Source organism: Mustela erminea, chromosome X (genome assembly GCF_009829155.1).
Source record: "Mustela erminea isolate mMusErm1 chromosome X, mMusErm1.Pri, whole genome shotgun sequence".
NCBI classification, from domain to species: domain Eukaryota; kingdom Metazoa; phylum Chordata; class Mammalia; order Carnivora; family Mustelidae; genus Mustela; species Mustela erminea.
In genome coordinates, this window is record NC_045635.1 from 129,042,894 (window position 1) to 129,066,987 (window position 24,094).

General features: G+C 59.3%; 2 protein-coding genes across 7 annotated transcripts in view; one reads left to right on the plus strand and one right to left on the minus strand.

Moving 5' to 3' along the window:
- Nucleotides 1–6,169, minus strand: part of G6PD (glucose-6-phosphate dehydrogenase) — a 25,098-nt gene extending 18,929 nt beyond the window's left edge. For 2 of the 5 annotated variants that reach the window (XM_032331601.1, XM_032331604.1), the window contains exons 1-2: nucleotides 5,957–6,169; nucleotides 4,975–5,102 (exon numbers count right to left, since the gene is read on the minus strand). In XM_032331601.1, the coding sequence (XP_032187492.1) occupies nucleotides 4,975–5,102; nucleotides 5,957–6,071 (243 nt within the window). In that variant the 5' untranslated portion in view covers nucleotides 6,072–6,169. Of the gene's footprint in view, nucleotides 1–4,974; nucleotides 5,103–5,663; nucleotides 5,898–5,956 lie in introns of those variants that run through there. The other 3 variants (XM_032331603.1, XM_032331602.1, XM_032331605.1) reach the window with 3 other exon arrangements.
- On the plus strand, nucleotides 1,549–21,826 carry IKBKG (inhibitor of nuclear factor kappa B kinase regulatory subunit gamma). Of its 2 annotated transcripts, none has more exons than XM_032331612.1 (10): nucleotides 1,549–1,734; nucleotides 9,776–9,977; nucleotides 12,456–12,667; nucleotides 17,063–17,181; nucleotides 18,563–18,715; nucleotides 19,153–19,228; nucleotides 19,830–19,973; nucleotides 20,231–20,373; nucleotides 20,530–20,591; nucleotides 20,761–21,826. In XM_032331612.1, the coding sequence occupies exons 2-10, from the start codon at nucleotides 9,791–9,793 to the stop codon at nucleotides 20,901–20,903; spliced, it is 1,239 nt and encodes a 412-aa protein (XP_032187503.1). In that variant the 5' UTR covers nucleotides 1,549–1,734; nucleotides 9,776–9,790; the 3' UTR covers nucleotides 20,904–21,826. The 2 variants fall into 2 exon arrangements, with proteins under 2 accessions (XP_032187503.1, XP_032187502.1); XM_032331611.1 differs by lacking the exon at nucleotides 1,549–1,734 and adding an exon at nucleotides 6,455–6,598.
- The last annotated feature ends 2,268 nt before the right edge of the window (nucleotides 21,827–24,094 follow it).

The following is a 24,094-nucleotide window of genomic DNA, read 5'->3' on the forward strand; positions in this document are numbered from 1 at the left end:
AATTTCAGTACGCCTGGGTGGCTCAGTCAGTTAAGTGTCTGCCTTTGGCTTAGGTCATGATCCCAGGGTCCTGGGATCGAACCCTGCATCGGGCTCCTTGCTTGGTGGGGAGCCTGCTTCTTCCTCTACCTGCCATTCTCCCTGTGCTCTGTCAAATAAATAAATAAAATTTTTTTTTTTTTAAAAAAGAGGCAAATTATCATGGGAACTGGGCAATGGACCATGGCCATTTGTTGCACCTTTTTTTTTTTTTTTTGAGAAAGAGAGTGAAACACGTAGGCAGGGGGAGGGAGAGAACCCCACCAGGCTCCACACTCAGCAGAGTCTGACACAGGGCTGGATCTCTCAACCGTGAGATCATGACCTGAGCTGAAACCAGAAGTCGGACGCTCACCCGACTTGAGCCACCCAGGCGCCCCTCGTGGCCCTATGGCACCAACTTTGCCGATGTGTGAAGTTTTCCACAACAGAAAGGTGTGAGCACACGGCAACTTCAAGCAACAAGATGGCAGATCCCAGAAATTCCACAGAGGACGCCCTAGAAAGCATACCAGTTCGGTCTCTGAGCCACGCCAATATGCTTCAGTTCTGTGAGCAAAGGAACTCTCCAGTCCAGGTGAGAGAGGCAGAGGCAGGAACCGCCACAGCCTCCTGCGGACCAGCGGGGCAGGCACCCTTCCATCTGCCCACCCTGTGATCAGGGTGTGGGACGGGCCTGGGCTGCGAACCCACGCTGCTCCGGGCACTGCCGATCAGTGCCGAGACAGTAAGGCAGGCTGGGGCAGGCTGGACTGGCTGTAGGCAGAAAAGTGGACTCGGGGGATACGGACCTGAATATTCAATGCAAAACTGCCTTTGAGAAGCCATGTAACCACTGGATAAGCTCATTTCTATGAACTCTTGGACCTGCAAACAGGAAGCCCCATGGCCAGAACCAAAGCAGGACCACCATGGTTCAACCCCCTGCCCCCACCCCTGGGAGAGAGAGCTTTAGGAGGGCCCGCAGGGAGCCCCGAGTGGGAAGTCCCTTCTCGGGGGGGCGGGGCGCAGGTGCAGGGCTCAGGGGCGCCCTGTGCCTCAAATGCTCGAGTTTCCTCCTGGCCTTTGCCCCACCAAGGCTCCTGGGGCAGCCTGCCGTCCCCCCGGGGTGAGGGTGTGCGTGTGGGCCCAGCCTTTCGTGAGCACCAAGCCCACAGTGACAAGTGTTTCCTGGTCCTCTCCGGGCTCCACCAGGATCCCCAACTCCTAAAACAGGTGGTTCCCAAACCAGGGTTGGCTGTGTGGGCACCGCTGCTCACATCTGCTCACTGTCCACGACCGATCTCCCGAGCAGTCTGCAGCAGGTCCCTGTCGTCACGGCCACCTTCCTGCAGCTGCTCTCGCTGGTGCTTCCTGGTCCAACTCCAACCCCCCCGCCCAGGGACCCCACTACAGCAGTCAGTGGCCGCCTCTGGCTTCTCCCACCAGCAGGGCCGGAGGGAGACTCTGCTCAGGTCATGTTTGCTTATGATCAAACTCCAGTGCGCTGGGAAGACTCGGGACAGGCTGCGGGCAGCAGACTGGTGGCAGCGGACAAGCCTGCTGTCTGCTGAGTCACGACGCCCAGCACCCCAAGCTGTTTGTTCCTGCGGCTTCCCTTGGGATTAGCTACCGACAGAACCTGCTTGCCTCGTTCAGCTCAGCCCCGGCGCCCAGAGGCCTGTTGGGCTCCAAGTCGTCCAAGGGCCAAGTGAGGTATGACCCAGGACGGTGGTAGGGGTTCCTGCTGGCGGCTCCCCGGAACGGGAGGTGAGCTGGTCAGCCCTCCCCGCTGGCCTAGAGTAGACTCCTTCGCAAGAGTGAACATGGGAAGACACGGACCAAACCTCAGCGCACTGAGGGGGGGCGCGATTACAGGGTCTCTTGGAGAAATGCGAATCTTTCCCAACCCCCTCATTTCCGTCTGAGGGCACAGCAGTGGGGAAAGAGCTGCCTGGGGACATGTGGGGACATGTGGGGACATGTGGGGACTTTAGCAGAAGAAGGAGGACCTCTTAAGCTCACCAGCTACCAGTATCTGTCCCAGCTGGGGCAAAGGGACTTGGGTCACTGCCTGCCTGTTGCCACCTAGTCTGACCACAGCTTCTAGTTTTATAAGCCCCCAAACACTGTCGACATCTCTGTGAGGATCCGAGGGCAGAGTAGGCAGCCCAGTCCCTCAGAGGCCAGCCGCCATCTGGAGGCCTGGAGGGGTGGGCCATCCCGGCCCCCAAGAGTCACCTGGGTCAAGGATGTGCCTGGGCTCTTGGGGTGGAGCCCGGGCCCTGGCTGCGGCCCAGCTCTCTCCTGGGAACTGGGGAGAAAGAACCTAGGGGCTGTTGAGGTAAGTTCCCTCCTCCACCCTGGGGTTCATGAATCATCAGGCCTTTGGGGGAAGTGCCAAGGTCATCATGACACAGCAAGAATCTTATCGACCCAAGGGGCAAAAGCAACCCAGAAACGTCCCCAAAAGACAGAGGAGCCAGGACTCTCAGGTAACCCATTACCTAGGCAGACATTGGGATGAGGCCTGAACAGCCATCAAGTCCATGGTCCTTATGGACCAGGTGGGGAGACTGGGTCCCGAGAGGTGAGGGCCTTGCTGAGAAGCCCGCAGTGAGCCGGCAGTGCCCACGCAGACTCCCTGTCCTGTCCCCCCCCCCACTCCTTTCTCCATCCCCTGTGGCGGGGGAGGCCTCCAGCCTGTCCAAGGTTCTGTCAGGTGGGGGAGGACATGATGTGCCAGGCCCAAGGCTCCCCTCTCCCCAGCTCTGGTCTATAAGGAGAAACTGGTTTCTTTCATTCCAGAGCTTTCCAGACACGGACATTAAGTATCTCCACTCCCTTCCTGGCTGGGGGTGGGAGTCCTGGAAAGGGGGGCAAGTGGCCACATGGGAGGAACAGAGAGCAGCTCAAAGCCTATTGGGTAACTGCGAGCCAGCATCAGGACGCTCTCAGGAAGGAAGCTGGGCGGGAGAGTGAGGCTTGGGTAAGCAGAGGAGGAATGAGGAAGGGCAGGGGACGGCCATGTGGGCCCAGCCTGCTCTGGGGCCTTTGCCACTGGGGGCTCTGTGTCTGCTCTGCTGTGTGGAACGTTCCCTGACCCTGGCTCTGCCTGGGACCTGTATGCTGGAGGTGGTGGGGGACACAAGGGCCCACTGGTGTTTTCGGTCACATGTGCCACTAGAAGCTCTGATTGGGCTAGGAACTCCCTTTGGGTCCCTTCCCCCCAGCACACAGATCACATGGGGAAGGTGGGGCCGGCACTCACTGTACTGTAGAGAAGGCACTTGGTTGCTATTTGTTGGATGAATGAGCAGTGAACTTGTGGGTTTCCCAGAAGAGCAGGTCTGGGAGAGTACGCCCTCAGCACCACTCTGCCTACCTCTTCTAAGCAGGGAGTGGACACCGGAGGTGGATGGTGGGAGCTGTTCTAGACGCTGCCCGAGCACGGCAGGCCCACCCACCTGGTTCCAGTCCCCTTGAGTGGATGCTTCTGGACAGGGGGATCCCCCCACTTCCCACTTGTGCTCTGGAAGGGTCTGGCTGTCACTCTCAGAGCAGAGGAGAGCAAAGGGGAACCCTACCAGTTGCTCAACATTGAGCCGGCCACAGGCAGAGGCACTGACCACTCAGAGAATGAGCTCAGCCTGAGGTCCCTTGACATTGGTTTCAAAAGCCCCCATTTCCTCTGCAGAAACACTGAGGAGCAGAGGAGGAGGGCCGCTGGCCAGTCATGTGGCGAGCTTGGGTGTTCTCAACAAAGCATCTTAGGAGCGGACAACCCAGAGTCCTAGACCATTTTTGTGGCCTGGGATCCTCTGGTGGAGCTTCCCAGGGCAGCCTGGTATGGGGCTGGGGGAAGGAGGAGGCATAATCCTGAGTAACTTTCTCCTCCAACCTGTTTCTTGGACCTAACGGTCAGACTCCCAGCTGTGAGAGCTCGTGGCCAACACAGGTTAGGGTTAGAGGAGCACACACTGGGGCCAGGGCAGAGACGAAGGCTGCTCCACTCCAGCCCATGTCCCTATGTCCCCCTACTCTAGGAGTTACAGAATCAGGAGATAGTGCTGGCGGTGGCCTACCTTCCTTCCCTCCCTCTGGCTGTCTGGCAGAGCCCCATCTCACACCCAGCACCGCCTGCTGCCTCCTGCTCTCCTTTGTGGAGTTCTCGCTGGAGTCACCAAAGTTGGTGGGCGCAGGCTCCGTCTACAGAGCACAGCTTGTGACACACGAACTAGGAACGAGGTTCTGCCAGAGCTAAGGGGACCGTGACGTGGATGGCACCAAGAGCTTGATAGTTCTGGTGGAATTCTTGCTTAAGCTTATACGACAGGTTACGGGCAGAAAGGGCCACAGGATGGTTAGCAGGGTCCTGCTCATGCTGAAGGTGAAGACGAAGAGCTTCACTAGGACTGCCCTCCCTCTCCTGTCCCCACATCACGTGTGGTCTGTGTGCTATACCTGTGCCTTCGCTTCTACCCTTTGATCTTCTAGAACAAAGTGTCAGTTCCACAGGCTGAACAATAGGATGGGGTGGGACAGGTCATAGCTTCTCCGCGGGCCTTGGGAGCTGGGGTAATGACACGGTACTCAAAGGAAGGGCGAGTGTTTGTTCCCAGGGAATCTGTGGTACTGACAGAGAAGGTGAAGCTTGGGCCTCAGAACATACCTTTGCAACTTACTCTGTGACACCTACCAAGCTAGAAACAGGTGTGAAAGAGATACAGAGTGAACAGCCTGCCCTGTGCACAGTTTGCCCTGCGGAGGAAGAAGTCCAACGAGAGAGTCTCTAAAGTCTCCCGCGTACAGACTGGGCGCATACTGGGTGGCACTGGGATGGGAGTGGCAACTGAGCAGAGGCCCTGGGGCCTCCAGAGTGGGCTGGGAAATCCCGGGCACCCAGCAGGTAGGGACCCGAGGCAATGTCACCCTCCAAGCCTGGGGGAGACTCACCGATGCACCCATGATGATGAAGATGTGTGTATCAGACTGATGGAAGGCATTGCCTTGGTACAGCTCTTCACGCAGGATCCCGCACACCTGGGTCCGGCTCAGGGCCACCTGCTCTGCCATGATGCTCTCTGGTTAAAGAAAGGCTCGTTGACAAAGCAGGAGAACAACAGAGCGTGGGGAAGTTGGCCATTTTCTGCAGGGGTCCTTTGGGGTCTCACCCCAAGATGCCTGCTTATTGAAATGCTTCCCTGAATGGCAGGGAAACAGGACGGTTGGGGGCTTAGAAAAGTGCAGGCTCTGGGCTCCCTGCAGAGTCTCCAAGCGGCTTTATTTCACAGGATTACTAGGGGATCCCAGCTAGAGCCTCAGCTCTGCAAGACCAAGTCAGGCTGCTGGAGCACGGCACAACCTGCCCAAGCCACCTCTCCCCAGACGCCAGCGCAAACTCAAGGAGCTGGATGGAGCACGTTAGAGCGGGTGCCGAGTACGGAGCGCAGGCCGGGAGACGCCGGCGAGTCGCCGCCCCTCTCAGGGTCCCGGTCTCCTCGGGGGGTCCAACGGAGGGACGCAGGGGACACTGGGACCGGTTACACCCTCTTGATTTTGCCCCGCTCCCAAGCCTGGCAAATCAAACGGCCTCGCGGCACAGCACGCTACGCGGCTGGCGCGGCGCCTAGCCACTACGTTACCTGCGCCTCGCCGCCGTCGCACGCCGCGCTCCCAGCCTCCGAGTGCCCGGCCGTTTCCGGGGGCTGCTCCCCGCCGCCTCATTTAAGCGGCGGGGGCGGGGGCCTGGGCTGAGCTGACCGGCCTCAGGCGAGGCGCGTGGGCGGGGCCTCAGCGGCCCCTTGCCCCGCGGGCGGGGCGGAGCCAGGGCGCGGGAGGTGCGCGCGCATCCCGCGCTGGGGCGCGCGCGTCCACGCCCTCCCGCCCTCCAGCGGCGTCAGGCTCCCACCCTCGGCCCGCCCCGCCCCTTGGGCACCTGCGCGAGCCGCCCGACTGCCGGGCGCCTTTTCTCCCCGCCGCCGCTGCGCCGCGTCCTCGGTACCTCGCGCGTTCCCGTGCAGCTTTGCACTCTTCGCCCGCGTACCCATCATTGGCTCGGCCTAATCCTACAGTCTAGTTTTCTCGCCCGGCGCGGGCGGCCCTGCGCCCTCGCGGAGGGCTCCACTTCCGCCGGCAGTGTGGCCACGCCTCCTCGACCCTATTCCTGGGCGGGGATTTCTGCAGCTCCTTGGGGCTCTCATTAGCTCCTCCCCTGGTGGGGGCGGGGCGGCCCGACATCCGAGACATGAGGAGGAGAGTGAGTCGCGACGCCCCCCAAAGTAGCAAGTGCTGCGTATCATGAGGAGCGTCCTGTGGGCAGGCCAATGGTGGCGGACTCGGGTTGCCCTCTGGAACAGCGTCTTGCACAATTCTGCTGGCTCCCGGGCGGGGGCGGGGCTTGCGCGTTTTACTTCCGGATCCCACAGCTACGACACCGGAAGCCGGAAGTGTGAGTTTCCGCAGCGCGAGAAGGGAAGGGTGACCGTGGAACCCGGACTTTCTCGGAGCTCCGGGGCCCGAAGAGTGCTCGCGGCTCACCGTTCCTGCCCTTCTCACGTCGGACCGACTCTGCTAACAGGTGTGGTCCTCTTTCCGAACACAGGGTACTACTGGTGGGCATTCTGCCGCCTCCGAAACTCCCCGGACTTTCAAGTTTACCCCTCCTGTTGGCCGTGGCCCGTTTCTGCCGCCTGCTTTTACAGCACTGGCCAAAGCGACCCGATGCAGGAGGCGACTTACCTTGGCGGCAAGCGGGACTGTTTCCGCCTCTCTCTCTCCGCCACCGTTGCGGAGTCTGACCACACCCCTGCTTCGTGGATGAATCTTTAGTTCGGAGACATTTTCTGCTCATCAAACTTAACTGCATTCGGGGTTGTTAAATTCTTTTAAAAGGCCCCAAATATGGTTGGTCCCAAATATAGCACCTGTGTATCTTACTTCATGTGCCTCAGTTTGCTCAGTTTGCAACAACGATTAACGTACCCGACCTCAAACCGTTTCTGTGACTTGAGGGCGCATGAGCCATCCTGGCATGTTTGAGGAGCTGCAGGGAGGCCACTATATAGCTGGGGCAGAGTGAGCGGGGGGAAAATACTTGCAGAGGAAGCGACGAGGGACCAGATAATTCAGGGCTTTGCAGACCGTCTTGGGACCTTTGGCTTTTACACGCAGGGCACTGAGGAACTGTGGTAGGCAACAGTGTAGAGGACGGACAGGATCGGCATTACTTTTTAGGGTGATCTGGCCCCTGTGGGAAGAACAAACTATAGGGGCAAAGGTAGGAGCATGGTTAACTGTCAGGATGTTATCCCAGATAAGTGTGCTTTGAGCATTTTATTATGAAAAATTTCAAAGGAAAATTTCAAAGACGTACAAAAGTAGAAAGAATAGTATAGTAAATCCTATGTCCTCACTTCCCAGCTTTGACAGTTGTCAGCTCATGCTAATTTTGTTTAATTTATACCCCTCACAATCCTCTTCCTTTATTATTTTCCATAACAGCTTTATCAAGATATAATTCTCAAACCATATAATTCACCCATTTAAAGTGTACAGTTCATGACTCCAAAAAACCGCTTGCCTCCTTAGCTGTCACCCCATTGCCGCAGCTCTCCCAGCTCTTAAACTCGTAAGCTCCATCAATCATTCTGTTTCTATGGATTTGCTTTTTCTGGACAGCTCATATAAATAGAATCATACAATATGTGTGGTCTTTTGTGAGTTGCTTTTCTCTTTCAGCGTCATGTTCACAAGACTCGTCCACCTTGTAGTGTGTGAATGTACTAGATTTTGTTTACTCATCAGCTGATAAACGTTTGGGTCATTTCCACGCTTTGGCTGCTGTGAGTAATACTGCTCGGAGCATTTGTGTGTGCACATGGGTTTTTGTTTCTCTCAGATATCTAGGAGTTCCCATATTATTTTGAAGCAAACTTCTGACACCGTATCATTTCACCTGTAAACATTTCAGCATGCATCTCTAAGAAAGGATTAAGAAACAACCACAACACCACTATGCCACTTAAACACTTAACATTAATTGCTTACTGTCATCAAATAGATTCTGGGGTACATTACGACAGGATTTCCTGATGCGTTAGATGTGAGCTGTGAGACAAGGTGAGGTGGGGGGTCAAGAGGGACTCTGAGGTTTTTGTCCAGTACCTGGACATCAGCTGACAAGAAGGAGGGTTGTGAGTGGAACTGGCTTTTGGGAGCCGTCAGGAGTGCAATTTTAAGGTTAGTTTTGAGAACATTACCAGGTAGCCAAGTGGAGATGTTGAATTTTCTATGTGTCTGGAATTCAGGAAGGAGGTCTGATTTAGGGTGTTGTCACCATGAAGATGGTGTTTAAAGCTGTGAGGCTGAACCGGCTCTGTACCAGAGTGACTGCAGGTAGGGAAGAGACCCCAGAACAGAGCCCAGGAGCACCACAACGTGATCAGGCGGTGTGGTGAGGAGGAAGGGGCCTTAGCATTAGCAGCTAGTGAGCCAGGAGAGTGGGCTTTTCTGAAAGTCCAGGGAAGGATCAGTGGTTCATCACAGACTGCTCACGGGTTCATGGGGGGACATTCAGTGGAGCAGGAACAGTTTATTCAGCATTAAAGCTGTCCTCTCTCAGCTTCTGCAAACTTGTATTGGGGTCAGCCTCCTCCTCTGGGTAGTCTGCCTTCTTGGGTAAAATTTAAAAGGGCTCCAGGCTAGTGCCGGCCCACAAGGCCGACTTCTGTAGTTCATAAGAGAATGCAGACAACTCTGCCTGGCTCTCTGCTGTGTTGTCTTGGGCTATGAGCCCACGTCCCATTTTCAGATTCCTCAGCATGCGTCAGATACTAGATATCCCCTTCAGGCCCTCAGTTCCAGTGAACACTCATCATGTTCTCAGTGGTGTCCTTGAAGCCCATCTTACTAGGCAGATTAACTTCTTAGAGCTGCTGTGACAGATAACCACAAGCTGACTGGCTAAGACAATAGACCTTTATTCTCTCCCAGTTCTGGAGGCCAGAAGTCTGAAATCAGGGTGTCTTCAGGGCCACGCTCCCTCTGTAGGCTCTAGAGGAGGATCCTTCCTGCCTCTTCCAGCTGCTGGTGGCTCCAGTCCTTCCTTGGTTTGTGGCCATATCATTCTAGTCTCTGTCATCATGTGGCCTTCTCCATGTCTGTGTTTCTTCTGTCTCTTATAAGGACACTTGTCATCGGATTTAAGGCCACTCTAATCCAGGATGATCTCATCTCAAGATCTTTCACTTACTTACATCTGTAAAAAAAACCCTTTTGTCCATACAAGGTCACATTCACAGGCTATGGGGGTTGGGATGTGGACATACCTTGCTGGGATTCTGATTCAGTGCGCTGCACGAGGTAATGAGCCGACATCTGCACTCCTGCTTGCAGGTGTATGTGGCACATAGCAGGATACCTCCCCACAACAACAACCCTCTCTGTAAGTCCCTCCTCTCGTGAGATGCTTACCTTGACTTTACAGCCTGGAGGTAGGTCCTAGGCAGAGTTTATAACAAGTGCTAAACCGCGGCCTTTCTGACCCCACGTATGGGCCTGCAACTGCCTTTGGAATGAGAGGATATGCCACCTTGTAGACGGAAAAGCCTGTCTTGGGTTCCTGTTACACCTGATAAAGTGCTCGGTGTTCTGCTTAAAGCGTGGCCCAGAACTCCTGCACAGACTACACTCCTTGCCCTGCAAGGTAAGAGAATTCTGGGTCTTATGGGACACGTCTGCTCCCTTTCTCCTCCAGACCCTGACTTGTTGGATGAGCAGGCCCCCCTGGAAGAGTCCACCGTGTGAGATGGTGCAGCCCAGTGGCGGCCCGACAGGGGACCAGGACGTGCTGGGTGAAGAGTCTTCTCTGGGGAAGCCGGCCATGCTCCACGTCACTTCTGAGCAGGGCACTCCCGAGACCTTCCAGCGCTGCCTGGAGGAGAATCAAGAGCTCCGAGGTGAGAAGGGTGGCAGGTGTGCTGAGTCAGACGTCAGAGGTCCCAGCCTTGCTGGAGGGGGAGGCTTTGTCCACTCCTCTGCCTGTGTTTTTACTGGGTCTGGGGTGGGGGTGCCCCTGAGAGCCAACTAGTGATTTGAACTCAGCCACTCTCCCTTTGGGTTTCAGGTGGGCTCCCTGGAAGTGGACCGTGAGGGTTAGACGGCCGTGCGGGGAGTTTATTGAGAGCGCTCAGAGGGCCCGCACCCGGGAAGGGGAGGACAGGGAAGAAGTGGGGGTGGGGGGCCCAGGGAGAGGCTGGGCTGCGGTGCAGGCTGACCCCGCAGGGAGCTGTGGAGCCGGAGTGACCTTCTGAGTCGTCCCAAGTCGGGCTGGCTGTGGGGGGCCTTGTCCGTCTCCACCCTGTCCAGAAGCGCGTGCGGCTGTTCTGGGAGGGGCCTTGTGGCTCCCGGGGAGGGGCGGGTGGGCTGCCCTGGGACGGACCTGCGGGGGAAGGGGGTGGTTTCTGGTGCCTCTGGTGCGGGCAGGAGCACGGACCAGGTGGTGGCTCCCAGAACCATCCGGTTTCTGTCTTCACCTCGATCTGCACCCGCTCACCTGCCACCATCTCACTTGTTTGGGTGGGGGGTGGCTTCTTCAGCTCCTAGGGGCCTGCACCACGCCTCTCAGGCGGCTGGGTACCCTTGAGTGGGGCATATCTGTGGCCGCCCTGCAAGTGACAGCATCCCGCCCACCGTGATGCTGCTGAGACATCTGGGGGGTGGTCCTGGGGGCTCACTTGGTGTCGAGAAGCATCCGGGCTCCTCCACTAGATGGCAGTAGCACTCTTCCAGTTGCCACAACCAGCACCGTCCCTAATGTTCTCCAGTGTCTTGCTGTGTTGGGGTGACAGAGAGCTGGCAGCCGGGTTGGGGGTGGGGAGACAGCTCAGCTTGCACAAGGATGTGTGTGGGCTCTGCTGGGTGCCAGGAGGGTGCTCCAGCAAGAGGGGCTTGGGGGCAGGAGTGGCAGGCCCGCTGCAGAGGGCTCACGGCCCCGCAGGCTCCCCGGCCACAGAGCTCTTAAAGTGGCGCCCTCCAGCTGCGCGGCCTGAGCCGCGGATGTGCGGTGCGTTGGTTCTGCACCTTGCTGTCAGTGAGTGCTGTGTGTCATGCCCTGGGTCACTCCTGGGGCACTGAAGGTGTCTGCCCCCAGCAACGCTCAGGATTGTGCCCAAGAAGGGCACAGGGGAGAGGACATAGACTTTGCTTAGAATGTCGGGGGCGGGTGAGGAACCTCATGGAAGACGTAGCGTGTAGCTGGGGTAGGAGTCCACTTCTGTGGCATGTCCAGGAGAGGCGGATCCAGAGAGAGAAACAGAAGCGTGGATTCCACAGGCTGGGGCTGACAGCGAAGTGCCTGTGAGTGGGTTCCAGTTTTTTGGGGAGCGGTGATGGAAATGTTCTGGAACTAGCTAGAGGGGATGGGTGCATAGCTTTGTGAATAGGCAGAAGCCACCGAAATACCGGGTACTTTAAAATGATGAATTTGATGTGATACGAATTTTGTTTCAACAGAAAAGGAAGTTGCGCGTGAGTTGAGGTTTAGGTGGGGGCTGGGCAGAATTGCAGCAGGTGGAGGGTGGAGGTGGGTGGGGGAGGCGCCTGCGTAAGGGCCACAGTCTGCTTTGCTCCCCTGCAGGGAAGGAGTCCCGTGGGGACAGAACATGCAGAACGTGTCTGTGGTGCTGGCCTCAGACGCCACTGGGGTTCATCAGGGTTTTGACCAGAGAGTGACATGAAGCTGCTGCCCGTTGCCATCTTGAAGAGTTCCGTGGTTGTGAGAGCCTTCGCGTGTCACGGAGCAGTTCGGTCGCCGTCCACGCTCTTCCACGGCCGGGGGTGTGCCTGGGCACGGGGCCCTCCTTTCCTCGGCCTGTGCCGACTGCCTGGCCTTGGCACACACTCATCCCTCGGCCTGGTGGGAGGGGCCTGGCTGTTCCGCGACCGATCGCTGTGCCCTGCTCCTGGGAGTAGCCGTGTTAGCCCCGTCGAACGTGCCGAGGAGGACGGGGAGGCTCCCGGAGGTCAGTCACTGGGCCGCTCGGAGCCTCCTGGGCCTCCCAGGCTGCAGCCGGCCATGTCGCAGGGCGCTCTGCGCCCGTGGCCGTCCCGGGGTCTGCGGGTTCCTGCTTCCGAGGGTGCTGACCGAGCGCGCGGGGCGGGCAGTGGCGCCTCTGCCTGGGGCCGGAGTACAGATGAGCTCCAGGCGCTTAGAGAGGAGGCGGCCCTCGACGCGCGCTCAAGCGAAGCCAAGGTGTTTGGTCTCTGGAGAGGTTGAGGGGCTTCGTCACTAGGGTGACTCAGTGAATCGTTGGGAACGGGCGCGGCAGAACGAGAGGAAGCGCGGCAGCTCCAGCTCGGCCGCCGGTCGCCCGGGCCCCGGGGAGGGGCCGCCCGGTCGCCCGCCGCTCTCACCGGGTCCTCTTCTCGGCCGCCAGACGCCATCCGCCAGAGCAACCAGGTGCTGCGCGAGCGCTGTGAGGAGCTGCAGCGCTTCCAGGGCAGCCAGAGGAAGGAGAAGGAGTTCCTGGTGCAGAAGTTCCAGGAAGCGCGGAAGCTGGTGGAGAGACTGAGCGTGGAGAAGCGCGAGCTGCGGAGGCAGACGGAGCAGGCCCTGCAGGAGGTGGAGCACCTGAAGCGCTGCCAGCAGGTAGCCGGGGTGGCGGGCCGGGCCGGGTGCTGCCCTGGGGCCGGCGAGCGGCGGGGCTGGCGCCCTGCGTTCCGGGAGCACCCCCCCCCCCCCGCCAGCGCCTGCCGGCTCGGGGCTCCCCGAGGAGGGTTCGCAGAGCGCAGAGGGGCCGGCCCCGCGGCTCCCGGTCGCGGCCGCGGTGCTCAGCGACAGCGCCTGCGAGCAGGCGGGAATCGGCAAGGACGCGGGGGGCGCAGGGCCGCGGCTGCTGCCGGGATGCAGCGGGCGGCAGCTTCGGGGCCCCTGGCCGGCGGGGGTGTGGACCGGCCGTTTCTCCCGCGGCCTGGGGGTGACAGCCCGCCACGGGCCCCGCCATCAGAGAAGTCTCCCAGAGCGGTGCTGTCGGGGGACTTGAGTGCGGTCGCGGTCCTGTCAGCCTGGAGCTCCAGCGGGGCTGACTTTGGTCTCCGCACATCCCCGTCCCCGGGGACACGAAGCTGAGAGTGTGGCCCAGTTCGGCCCTGCCAGGAGTCATGGGGTCAACAGAGATGGCCTGTCACGGCGCTCGGGAAGGGGTGTACCGGGTGCCTGGGGTGACCCTGACAGGGGACCCCAAACTGGGTGGCTAAAGAAAGAGACCTGTATTGTCTCCCACTTCTGGAGGCCAGAAGCCCAAGAGCGAGACATGGGCAGGGTTGGTGCATTCTGGGGGCCCCAAGGGGAGAACCTGTTCCAGGCGGCTTTCCCAGCCTCGGGCTGTGCCTGTGGTCCTTGGCCTTCTTTGACTTGTAGATTTATTCCTCCGTGTCCCTCTGTGTTGTCACATCACCTCACTGTGTGTCTGTATGTCTCTCCTCCTCTTCTTTTTTTTAAGATTTTATTTATTTATTTGACAGATCACAATTAGGCAGAGAGGCAGGCAGAGAGAAGGGGGAAGCAGGCTTCCCGCTGAGCAGAGAGCCCGATGCGGGGCTCAATCCCAGGACCCTGAGATCATAATCTGAGCCCAGGGCAGAGGCTTTAACCCACTGAGCCACCCAGGCACCCCAAGTCAGTCATTTTGTGCCTATTTTGTGTGTATTACAGTCATTGGATCCTCCCCTCCAGCATGACTTGATCTTGATTGTAACTTGATTGTGTCTGCAAAGCCCTGTCTCCTTGTCAGGTCCCATCCGTAGGTACTGGGGGTTAGGGTGTGGACGTATCTTTTGGGCGCCACCATTCAACCCATCCTAGGCTTGAACAGGTGGCCTCAGGGCTCTTTTCTAAATGCCTTCAGAGCCTCCCCTCTTGCCCCGCCCACATTGAGGGGTGCTGGCCTCACAGCTGACAAGTCCGTCAGTGGTGGCTATCGGAGCAGACATGGCTTCGTGTTGCTGATGACAGCGTCAGCTGGTGCCAGTACTTGGAATAACAAGTCGGCATTTTCTCTTCAAGTTGCAGATGTGCTTGCCTCTGACTCAGCAGCCTCCCAGCAGGTGCATCTGTCTAAAGAGCCTGGCGCCGAAACCTGGGCATGGCACAGGCGCCCGTCACTGGAGAAGCTGGTAGAACCGTAGGGTGGAAGTTTTTTATAACAGCTTTACTGAAATAAAAGTCACATACTGTAAAATCCATTGTTTTAAAGTACAGAATTGGGGCACCTGGGTGGCTCAGTGGGTTGAGCCTCTGCCTTCAGCTCAGGTCATGGTCTCGGGGTCCTGGGATGGAGCCCCGCATTGGGCTCTCTGCTCAGCAGGGAGCCTGCTTCCTCCTCTCTCTCTGCCGGCCTCTCTGCCTACTTGGGATCTCTCTCTGACAAATAAATAAATAAAATCTTTTTTTAAAAAAAAGTACAGAATCCCTGGTTTTTTGGTATATTTATAGACTTGTATAACCATCACCACTCTCTGGTTCTAGAACATGTTCATCCTTCCCTGCCACCGCCCTGCCAGTAAACCCCGGCCCCATTAGCCAGTACTCTGCACCCTCTCCCTCAGCCCCCGGCACTGTCCAGTCTGCTTTCTGTCTCCGGGTTTGCATCTTCTGGGAATTTAACACAAATGGAATCCCATGGGATGTGCCCCTCACATCTGGCTTCTCTCATTCAGCATCAAGATTTTGGGGGTGATGCTACTATGTACTTTTTAGAAGTTTTATTTATTTATGTAATCTCTATACCCGGTGTGAGGCTTGAACTCATGACCCTGATAACAAGGTTCACATACCTCTCCAACTGAGCCAGCCAGGTGCCCCCAGTAGTGCTGCTGTGAATCTTTGGGTGTGGATGCGTGTTTTCATTACCGAGGACACGCCTGGAGTTCCCCTGTTAATTTGAAGCAAATTCTAGATGCCATATGATTTCATCTGTAAACATTTCAGTGTCTGTGTCTAAGAAAGGGCTTAAAAGAGAGATAACTGCAATACCACTGTCACATCTGAAATAGTTAACATCGTTTGGTGTCCTCAACTAGACACGGTATATGTATATTTTTTAACTTTATTTATTTGACAGAGAAAGATCACAAGTAGGCAGAAGGCAGGCAGAGAGAGAGAGGGAAGCAGGCTCCCCGCTGAGCAGAGAGCCCAATGTGGGGCTCCATCCCAGGACCCCAAGACCATGACCTGAGCCGGAGGCAGAGGCTTTAACCCCCTGAGCTGCCCAGGTGCTTCAGACACAGTATATTTTGACAGCATTTCCTGGTGTGTTAGATGTGAGTGAGACACAGGGAGGAGTCAAGAGGAACACTGAGGTTTTTGTCCTGGTAGCTGGAAGATGGATTTGCCATCAGCTGACAGGAAGGGGGGCTGTGGATGGAACTGGCTTCTTGTAGCTGTCGGACATGCTGTTTCTGAGGGCGCTGCTAAATATCCAGGGGACACGTTGATGTGACAGGCCAAGTGGTGGGGGGTGTTTGCACTGTTCAGTGGGGAGACCTTCGCTGAGGTGCGTTCTAGTAAGGAGCAGAACACAGTGAGGGGCTAAGCCACATGGGGTATCTGAGGAAAGCCTGTTTTAGAGGCAGGAGGAGAGCATGTACAAAGGTCCTGAGGTAGTGACATGCCTGTCATTTTCAGGGCACACTGTAGAGGCAAATGTGGCTGAAGCTGTGTGAAGGTGGCTGAGGGGTAGGCGGGGAGAGTCCTGGTAGGGGCTGTAGGGGCAGGTTATGTGGGCTTAGTAGGGCCAGTGGGAAGATTGGGGCTTCGACCCAAGTGTCACAGGAACAGTAGGGGCTGCTGTGCTAGTGTGAGACATTATCTGGTTTCCTGTTGACTGTAGAGTATGGGGGGGTATTATGGGGTGGAGTTGTGTGCCCCCAAAAGGAATGTCCACATCCTAAACCCTGTATCTCAGAACATGATCTTATTTGGAAATAGGGTCTTTGCAGAAGTAATGAAGTTCAGATGTGGTCATACTAAATCCCATGATCGCTGTCCTTAACGGGAGAGAAACAGGCACAGAGACATCCAGGGAAGACAGCCTTGTGATGACGGAGGCAGAGAGTGGGGGGGGTCCCCCCCAGGCCCCTCAGAAGGCGCCAGCCCTGCCCTTGCTTGCTCCTGGACTTCGGAGCGACAGTACGTTACTGTTGTCTTATGGTCCCCACCTTGCAATCCTTTATGGAAGGCCCAGGAAACTCCTCCAGGTGCAGGAGTGGAGGAGGGCCCAGGTGGAAGTCCCTCCAGCCCCCGGGGAGGCTGGTCGGAGGGGGCACTGGCCCACAGGGTCTGTTGGCAGGCCCAGGCGACGCGGAGTGTAGGGCAGGTGGCTGGATAGCTAAGCTGAGGCCCCCGAGAAGAGCCTGTCTTGGAGGTGTGACTTGGCCAGTGGCCGACCTGCAGGGGTCCGGCGGGCCTGGAGACCAGACCCGTGTCTGGAGATGCAGAGCAGAAGGGCAGGATGGCAGGCGTGCTGTGTGCCTGTGCGCAGGAAGCCAGGGCAGGGGCATGGAAGGCAGGAGTGGCGGTTTCCTGGGGGCGGTGGGGGGGTCTGGCCGTGGGGGACTGAGGCGCCGACTCTGGGCTTGAGCTGCCTAAGGTAATGGGGGACCTGGCCTGGACAGTGCGATAAGGGAGACCGGCCATCGGGTGTTTGGGCAACTCTCGAGTTTTGGCCCTGGTAGAGAGCCTCTGGAAAGCGGCCGGCCATCTTGGCTCTGGTAGCCTCGGCTTGTGGGCGGGAGCGCGCATGTTGACGCTGTCTTCAGGTCCAGCCTCCCTTGGCACCACATTCTGCCAGGCTCTGTCCTCGTGAGCCGTGAGGCCACTCTGTGCCTGTGTCTGCAGGGATGGGGGGGCATCTTGGGAGGCTTCTGGAGGTGAGCGGTGGTGACATGTCTTTATCCCTGCCCACTGCCCTGGGGCTCGGGGGTGCCAGGGGTGGGCAACTGGTGAGGAGGCATCACTGATAGGAAGTGGCTTTTCTTCTCGCAGCAGATGGCTGAGGACAAGGCCTCCGTGAAAGCCCAGGTGACATCCTTGCTGGGGGAGCTCCAAGAGAGCCAGAGTCGTTTGGAGGCCGCCAACAAGGAGCGGCAGGCTTTGGAGGGCAGGTGAGTGGGGAGGGAAAGCCCGCCAGGGCTGCTGCTCAGGTACCCGAGAGGAGGGAGGCATCTTCAGAGCCTCCAGCGGGTTCCTCTGTCCAGGCACAGGGACCACCATCAGAAGGCCCGCTGCCCACGTGCCGCCTGATGGCCAGGTTTGCGAGTGGTCTGCCCAAGTCGGTGGCTGGCCGGCTGCTCCTTGCTGCCACGTGGGCTTCCCGCAAGCGTGGTGGGCGGGTCAGGGCATGCCGTGTTCCTGGGCTTTGCTGCCGCCGGGGCGCTGCCCTCCAGAGAGCAAGGTGGGCCCGCCCGATGGCGGTGCTGCTCTCCCGGCGATGCATGACGGGGGCGTGCTGGGCCGAGTGCGGCGGCCTTTCCCGCGGGAGGGGAGGGGAGAGGGCGGGAGCGAGTCCTCCGTAGTCTGCGACCCGCGACAGCACGTGGACGTGCTTCCGTCTGGAAAACAGGGTGGGAGGGAAGGCGTCACTCTGGCCTCGGCCTGCTCACCTTCTCCGTTTTCCCGTGGACTCCTCTGTGTCTCCAGCTTTCTGAAATCACATGCATCACTTTTAGGACAATTGGGCGTCTTTTCTGCCTGTGTTTTCCTATGTACATGAAGGAACCCGCTAGAGGCAACTTGGGGCCGTTCGTGACACCACGCGGACATTTACGGTGGCACCTGTGGGCTCCTGGGCAGTGTCTGTTGGTGTCCCCCGCTCACAGTGGGCCCTAGATGTGCTGAGCTGGCCAGCTTGGACACAGAGGCCTTGCTGGGGTCTCGGGGCACTTGGTGTGGCCATTTGGAGAGCTTTCTGCTTCACACACACACACACACACACACACACAGGCCCCCGAGCCCTGGGCATGTCCTGTTGTCCCCCTTATTCCAGGGCCCCGGGCGGACAGCAGCTCCGTATGGCGATGTCAGAGTCAGAAATGTGCTCAGCGTATTTGGACAGGTGCAGAGAAACAGCGAAACCAGTGGCCATTCCCGGCAGCCCTTGTCGCCTCTGCAGTGGGGACTGTGCAGGGCTTTGGGCCAGCAGGGCGATGTGGCCAGAGCCTTGGACTGGAGATCTGGGGAACTGTGGGGACATAGGAGAGTGGAGCTTGGAGACTGGGGGCTGTGGGTGATACGGCTCCGAGGATGCCGTGCTGTGGCAGCCCTGGCCATGGCCAGGCGGGTGGGAGGCTCCTCTGCCAGGTGTGTGCCTTTGGGACTGTAGCTGAGCCATTGAACTTCTAGAACAGGGAGTGGGAGGGAAGGAGTCAGCCCCAAGCCAGGCTCTCTGCGATAGTCCCGTGTTCGGTAACCGGCTTCCATCTTTCCCTGCCGTGGGCTCGGCCGGGCGCGCTGGGGCCCTGCTGTGACCGTCCCCTTCCGCGCCAGGGCCCGGGCGGCCAGTGAGCAGGCGCAGCAGCTGGAGAGCGAGCGGGCGGCGCTGCAGCAGCAGCACAGCGTGCAGGTGGACCAGCTGCGGATGCAGAGCCAGAGCGTGGAGGCGGCCCTGCGCATGGAGCGCCAAGCAGCCTCGGAGGATAAGTGAGTGGCCCGGGCCCACGCGAGGACACCAGGGCCCCACGGGCCTCCCCGCCACCAGCCCCAGTGTGACCCGGCTCTGAGACGGGGATCCGTGCTCTCCGGCCCATGCTCGGGTCCCCCCGCGTGGCCGCAGCGTGGTCCGCATCAGGCGGCCTTCAAGCCTCTTCTCGTCCTCAGCCTCTCCCCCGTCCCTTTCTGCTTCTCACGGGGCCGTTCCACCTGATTCTAATCGGTCCTTGTTTCGACAAACGGTAGCCTTAACACAAAGCGTGCTCAGCACGTGCCGAAGCCGGCCCAAGGGCGGAGGGCCTGTAGGCACAGAGGCCCCTGGAGGCCCCTGTGCTGGGGACAGGCGTGGAGGGGGTGGGCTTGCGAGCGGAAGCATGGTGGCGGAGCACAGGGCGCTTGTTTCTCCAGCGGAGGCTCCTCTTCCACAGGCGGAAGCTGGCCCAGCTGCAGGTGGCCTATCACCAGCTCTTCCAGGAGTACGACAGCCATGTCAAGGGCAGCACGGTGAGCAGCGAGCGGAACCGAGTGCCTGTGGCGGGCACGTCCCTGGGACTGGCCACCACGGATGTGCCTGGGTTCCTCTCCTTGCGGCTGAGAAACACAAGGGCCCAGGGCGCTGCTGCCCCGAATTTAGGACTGTCGGAGTGCGAGTTCCTTCCTGAAGACTTGAGAGAATTGTGTCAGAGCTTTGTCAGGGTTGCAGCGCAACAGCTCAGGGCGGGACGTGGGGCAGACTGGGCGGGCCTCTCGGTGCTCTCTCTGTGGGTGGGGACACGCTTGTAAGGGTCAGCGTTAGTGCGGGACACCAGCTCCCACAGAGGAGGATGGCCTTGTCCTTGGAGGGGCTGGAGGCAGGCTGTGTGGCTGAGGAGTCCGGGAAGGGAGTGTTGAGCTGGGCAGGAAGTTGTGCCCCCTGACCTCAGAGGTCCCCCCACACCCTCTGCCTTTCCTGTGCCCTGCCCGCGCTGACGCCTGGTGGCCAGCCGGGACTTGTCTCTTGTTGCTTTTGGCTCTTGTCACCTGGAGCAGCCACTGGCCTGGTGGTGGCCCGGCTCCTGCCCTGGGCTGGCTGGGGCTCCCTCACTTCCCCCTTGCCCATTTCTAGGGAATGCAGCTGGAGGACCTCAAGCAGCAGCTCCAGCAGGCGGAGGAGGCCCTGGCGGCCAAGCAGGAAGTGATCGACAAACTGAAGGAGGAGGCCGAGCAGCACAAGGCCGTGATGGAGACGGTCCCTGTGCTAAAGGCGCAGGTGAGGGCGCCCCCCTGTGGCCGGCGGGGCCTGTGGGCACTGGGACCTCCTGTGTCACTGGCGTCTGTGGCCCGGGGCTTCTCAGAAGCCCCTGGAGCCCTCTGTCGGCGCTCTCGGGGCAGCCTTGCCCTGCACCATGGAGCCTGGGAGCCTGGGAGCTGGACCTCCTCCGTGTCCCCCAGCACGGAGAGTCGGACGGGCGGCCGGCGGGCGGCCGACGGACGGCGGGCGCGGCCCCTCTTGGCTTTGTCTGCCAGGCGGATATCTACAAGGCCGACTTCCAGGCTGAGAGGCAGGCGCGGGAGAAGCTGGCGGAGAGGAAGGAGCTCCTGCAGGAGCAGCTGGAGCAGCTGCAGAGGGAGTACAGCAGGCTGAAGGCCAGCTGCCAGGAGTCGGCCAGGTGGGCCTCGCCGTCCAGCCCTGCAGGAGCGGGGCCGGGGGCTGGGGGCTGTGGTGGTAGCCACCCACATGTGGCGGCTTCTGAGCCGGCGCTTGTTGCCCCTCGTCCTGCCCCAGCCTGCCGGCTCTGTTGACCAGACGGTTTCTCTTCTCAAAGGATTGAAGACCTGAGGAAGCGACACGTGGAGGTCTCCCAGGCCCCCTTGCCCCCCAGCCCAGGTGAGGGAGCTGCAGGAGGGGTGGAGAGGGCAGGGTGCTCTCCGGAGGGTAGTACTGCTGTGGGGGAGTGGGGGGAGGTGGGGAGGAGCTGGTGGTGGTGACCCCAGAGCTCAGACCCGACGGTGCTGTCAAGTCGCAGTACTCCGTGCCGCCTCCCCTCTTTCCGCAGCTCACCCCTCCTTCCACCTGGCCTTGCCCAGCCAGAGGAGAAGCCCCCCCGAGGAGCCGCCTGACTTCTGTTGCCCCAAGTGCCAGTACCGGGCTCCGGATATGGACACGCTGCAGATCCACGTCATGGAGTGCATTGAGTAGGGGCTGCCTGGGGGGCGGGCGGCCCGGAACAGCGCCCCGCGAGCTAGCTCTGGGACCTTCCGCTTCAGCTGCCCCGGCTGCTGGCCCGCGTCTGCCCTGGCGCTCGGAACCCACCGGGCCCGAGGCTCTGCTCTTCTGGTTTGTTCTGTCTGCTTGGACCACTTGTCTCTGGGGCTTCCTCTTCTTCCATGGCCAAGTCCAGAATCACGGCCAGGGCTCTCCAGGAACTCCTCGAGCTGCTGCGGGCAGAAGGCTCTCCTCACCTGCGAGCTTCTGCACGCCGTGGCATCAGGGCACTCGTGGGCTGTGTGCTGTTCGTGTGGGAGCTGCCTCGCCATTGGATGGCAGATATCCACTCGTGAGGCCCGTGTGGGTCGTTGCCACTCAGTGTCACGAGCGATGCTGCGACGAACATCTTCGCGTGTCACTGACGTGTGTCTTTGGGTCAGATTCTTCGAAGCGGCCCCGTGGAGCAGTTGCCAATGGGTGCATGGGGCCCGTGTGTCGCCCCTGCTTCCTCAGAGCCTTGCCCGTGGTGGGGGTGTCCAACCTGTAGGCTTTGGCCATCTGTCTGGCACGTGGCTCTCTGGTCACAGTGAGCCTGAGCATCTCTTCAGAGCTTGAAGGATCCTTTCCGATTTTGTGGTTAATGGCTTCTTTGTGTGTTTTGCCCATTTTTCTGTTGAGCTGTTAGTCTTCTGCTCCTCAGTGTCTTTGAGCTCTTTGGTCATTAGTGGGACCGGCTCTCGCGTGTGATAGAAACTGCGCGTATCTCCTCTTGCTCTGCGTCGGTGCAGGTGGGTTTTGGACTTGAAGTTTGTCATCTTAATGTGGCCACGGTTCTCCACCTTTCCTTCGTGGCCTGGGGTTTACTGTGGTTGTGACGTTTCTCACGTGCGCGCACACCCTAACCCGCAGCGCGCTCTCGTCATGCTGCAGAGGCTTGCCATGCTGTTCCCTGCTCCAGCACCAAATGCCCCAGCCTTGGGAAGGGAAGCCCCTGGGTGACCATGGGCAGGTTACAAACACTAGAGGGCTCCTTACTGTTGTTTTGCAAGATTCTGGATGTTTCCTCGATGTCAAAGCCAAGGGCATCAAGCCTGCCGTTGTCAGGCAAGGACAACAGAAGTATGCCACGGTCTCCCCAGGTTGGGAACGGGATGTCACTGAAGGCAACCTGGTCAGCAGCTGGTTCTGAAGACGAGCCTGGGCCGGGGGTTTGCTGGGTGTGTGCAGGCAGCTGTTCCATGGGAAGGTGTTTAAGGCTTCCGGGTGCTGTGTCCCCGTCCTGACCGTAGTTTTTCTGCAAGAGCACTTTTAGTTTTTGGGAGGGAATGTGTGCATTTCCCTTGGCTGCTGTAGCAAATGACCGACTTGGCTTAAAACAAGTCATTCTTCCATGGTTCTGTAGTCAGGGTGCCTCGGAGGGCAGATCAGTTCCAGGCCTCTCTCCTGGCGTCTTGGGGGTGGCCCCTGCTGTTCTTGGCTGGTGGATGTGTTGCCCCAGTCTCTGCCTCTGTAGTGACACGGCCTCTCCTTCTCATGTTATCTCTCCCCGTCTCTTAGAAGCACACCAGTCGCTGGCTTGGGGCCCGCTCGCGTCATCCACGATGAGCTCATTTGGAAATCCATTATCTTCATTAGATCCACAAGGACTCTTTCCAGCTCCGGTCATAATCCCAAGTTCTGGCATTAGCTCATGCCTGTATCTTTTGGGCCACTGTTCAGCCTAGCGCAGGGCCATCTTCTGGAGCACATAGTCTAGGACACAGGCGGAGGAAGACCGGGGTCTCCAGGGCTGGCCGCTCCGTTGAGGGACTCATTCCCTGGGGTGGTGGTGGCTGCTGGGTGCTCCTTGCAGGCGTGGGGACTGCTGCTCCTTAGGACACCTTGGCTCCAGCTGGCCACCGCTGGGCGGCCATGGGCAGGAGAAGGAAGGTTGCGGGCCACGGTGGGACAGGGACGCAGGCCCATTGGGCGCCCCGGGTAACAGCCGCCAGCTGTGGAGGGAGGGGCTTTGTGCTTTCTGAGGGGCGTGGACGAAGGCGTGGGGGAGCCCTCCGGGACCGGCTTCCTCTTCGGAGGGAACTGGAAGGAGGAGCACGGCCCAGGAGTCGCGAGAGGGGCCGGCGCTCTCTTCCGGGGCCACTTTCCTCAGGTCCTGGCGGTGGCGCCCCACCGCGGTGGCCAGGAGCTTGGACGGGTGTCGGTGCCCGGACCCCAGGCTGAGTCAGGGTCTGCTCTTCTGAAGCGTCCCCTCCTGGGCTGCCCATGCCCCCTGCCTCCTTGTGGCCCGTGGGGGAGCAGCTGTACACTGGACAGCCATGACTTTCCAGCGGGCCACTCACCTAGAAACCCGGGATTCCGCTTTCTCCTCTGCTGGCTTTCCTTTGGGCTTCCAGAAGAAGTGGTTGGATCCTTTCTGTGAGGGGAAGCAGCCTGCCTACCTAATGATCTGTGGCTCCTTGATCTTCAGCACCCTGGCTTTGGGAGGCAGAGACAGAGAGCTCGAGGCACAGCCCGCCAAAGCCCAAGTCATTCTTGCTGCTGGGACGACAGCATGGGCTGTTCCCCGCTGGCCCGCGTGGGCCAGAAATGCGGGGGATCGCAAACGGCACCGTAAGAAAGCGGTTTTCCGTTGCTGGTAACTGAAACACAGACTCCAGCTGCATGGAAAGTGATGGGGGGCAAGGAACAGATGAAGCCTGGCGGCCGGGTGTGAAGGGCTGGGGGCTGCTGCGGCCGGGAGAGGCAGCCTTGCACCATTTGGGTAGATGTGGCTGGTGGGGTTGCCTGTAATTACGGTTTCCTTTTGTATTTGCGTAGTTGCTAAGGGACTCTAATTTGCATGTATTACTCTGATAGGTAGAACAACCTGTTTGTTCAGAGTCCGCCTGGCTGGCTAGCGCGGCCCGGAAGTGGTGTCTGCTGGGGCCGAGAGAAGCAGGACTGGCTGTCGAGGGGGACGCCTCAGGTGCCTGGTGATCACTGATGTGCTAGGAAGGGAACAGGGCTGAGCCGGAGCTGCCCGGGTCCCACAGGCCCAGGCAGGGTGAGCGGCAGGCAGGGCTGCGGGGCAGCGGAGGGTGTGCAGCGTCCCTGGGCCTCCCGGGGCCTCAGTCTCCACGTGCAGGAGGTGACAGCAGAGCTGCGGCTGACCTGGAGGGGCTCCTGGGAGCTGGCTGAATTCT

Excerpts from the sequence above, each read along its gene's own strand:
- IKBKG (XM_032331612.1), top strand. The coding sequence starts at position 9,791 with ATGAGCAGGCCCCCCTGGAAGAGTCCACCGTGTGAGATGGTGCAGCCC. Across the intron at positions 17,182-18,562 it reads CGGCAGGCTTTGGAGGGCAG|GGCCCGGGCGGCCAGTGAGC; the intron begins GTGAGTGGGGAG and ends CTTCCGCGCCAG. Across the intron at positions 18,716-19,152 it reads CAAGCAGCCTCGGAGGATAA|GCGGAAGCTGGCCCAGCTGC; the intron begins GTGAGTGGCCCG and ends CCTCTTCCACAG.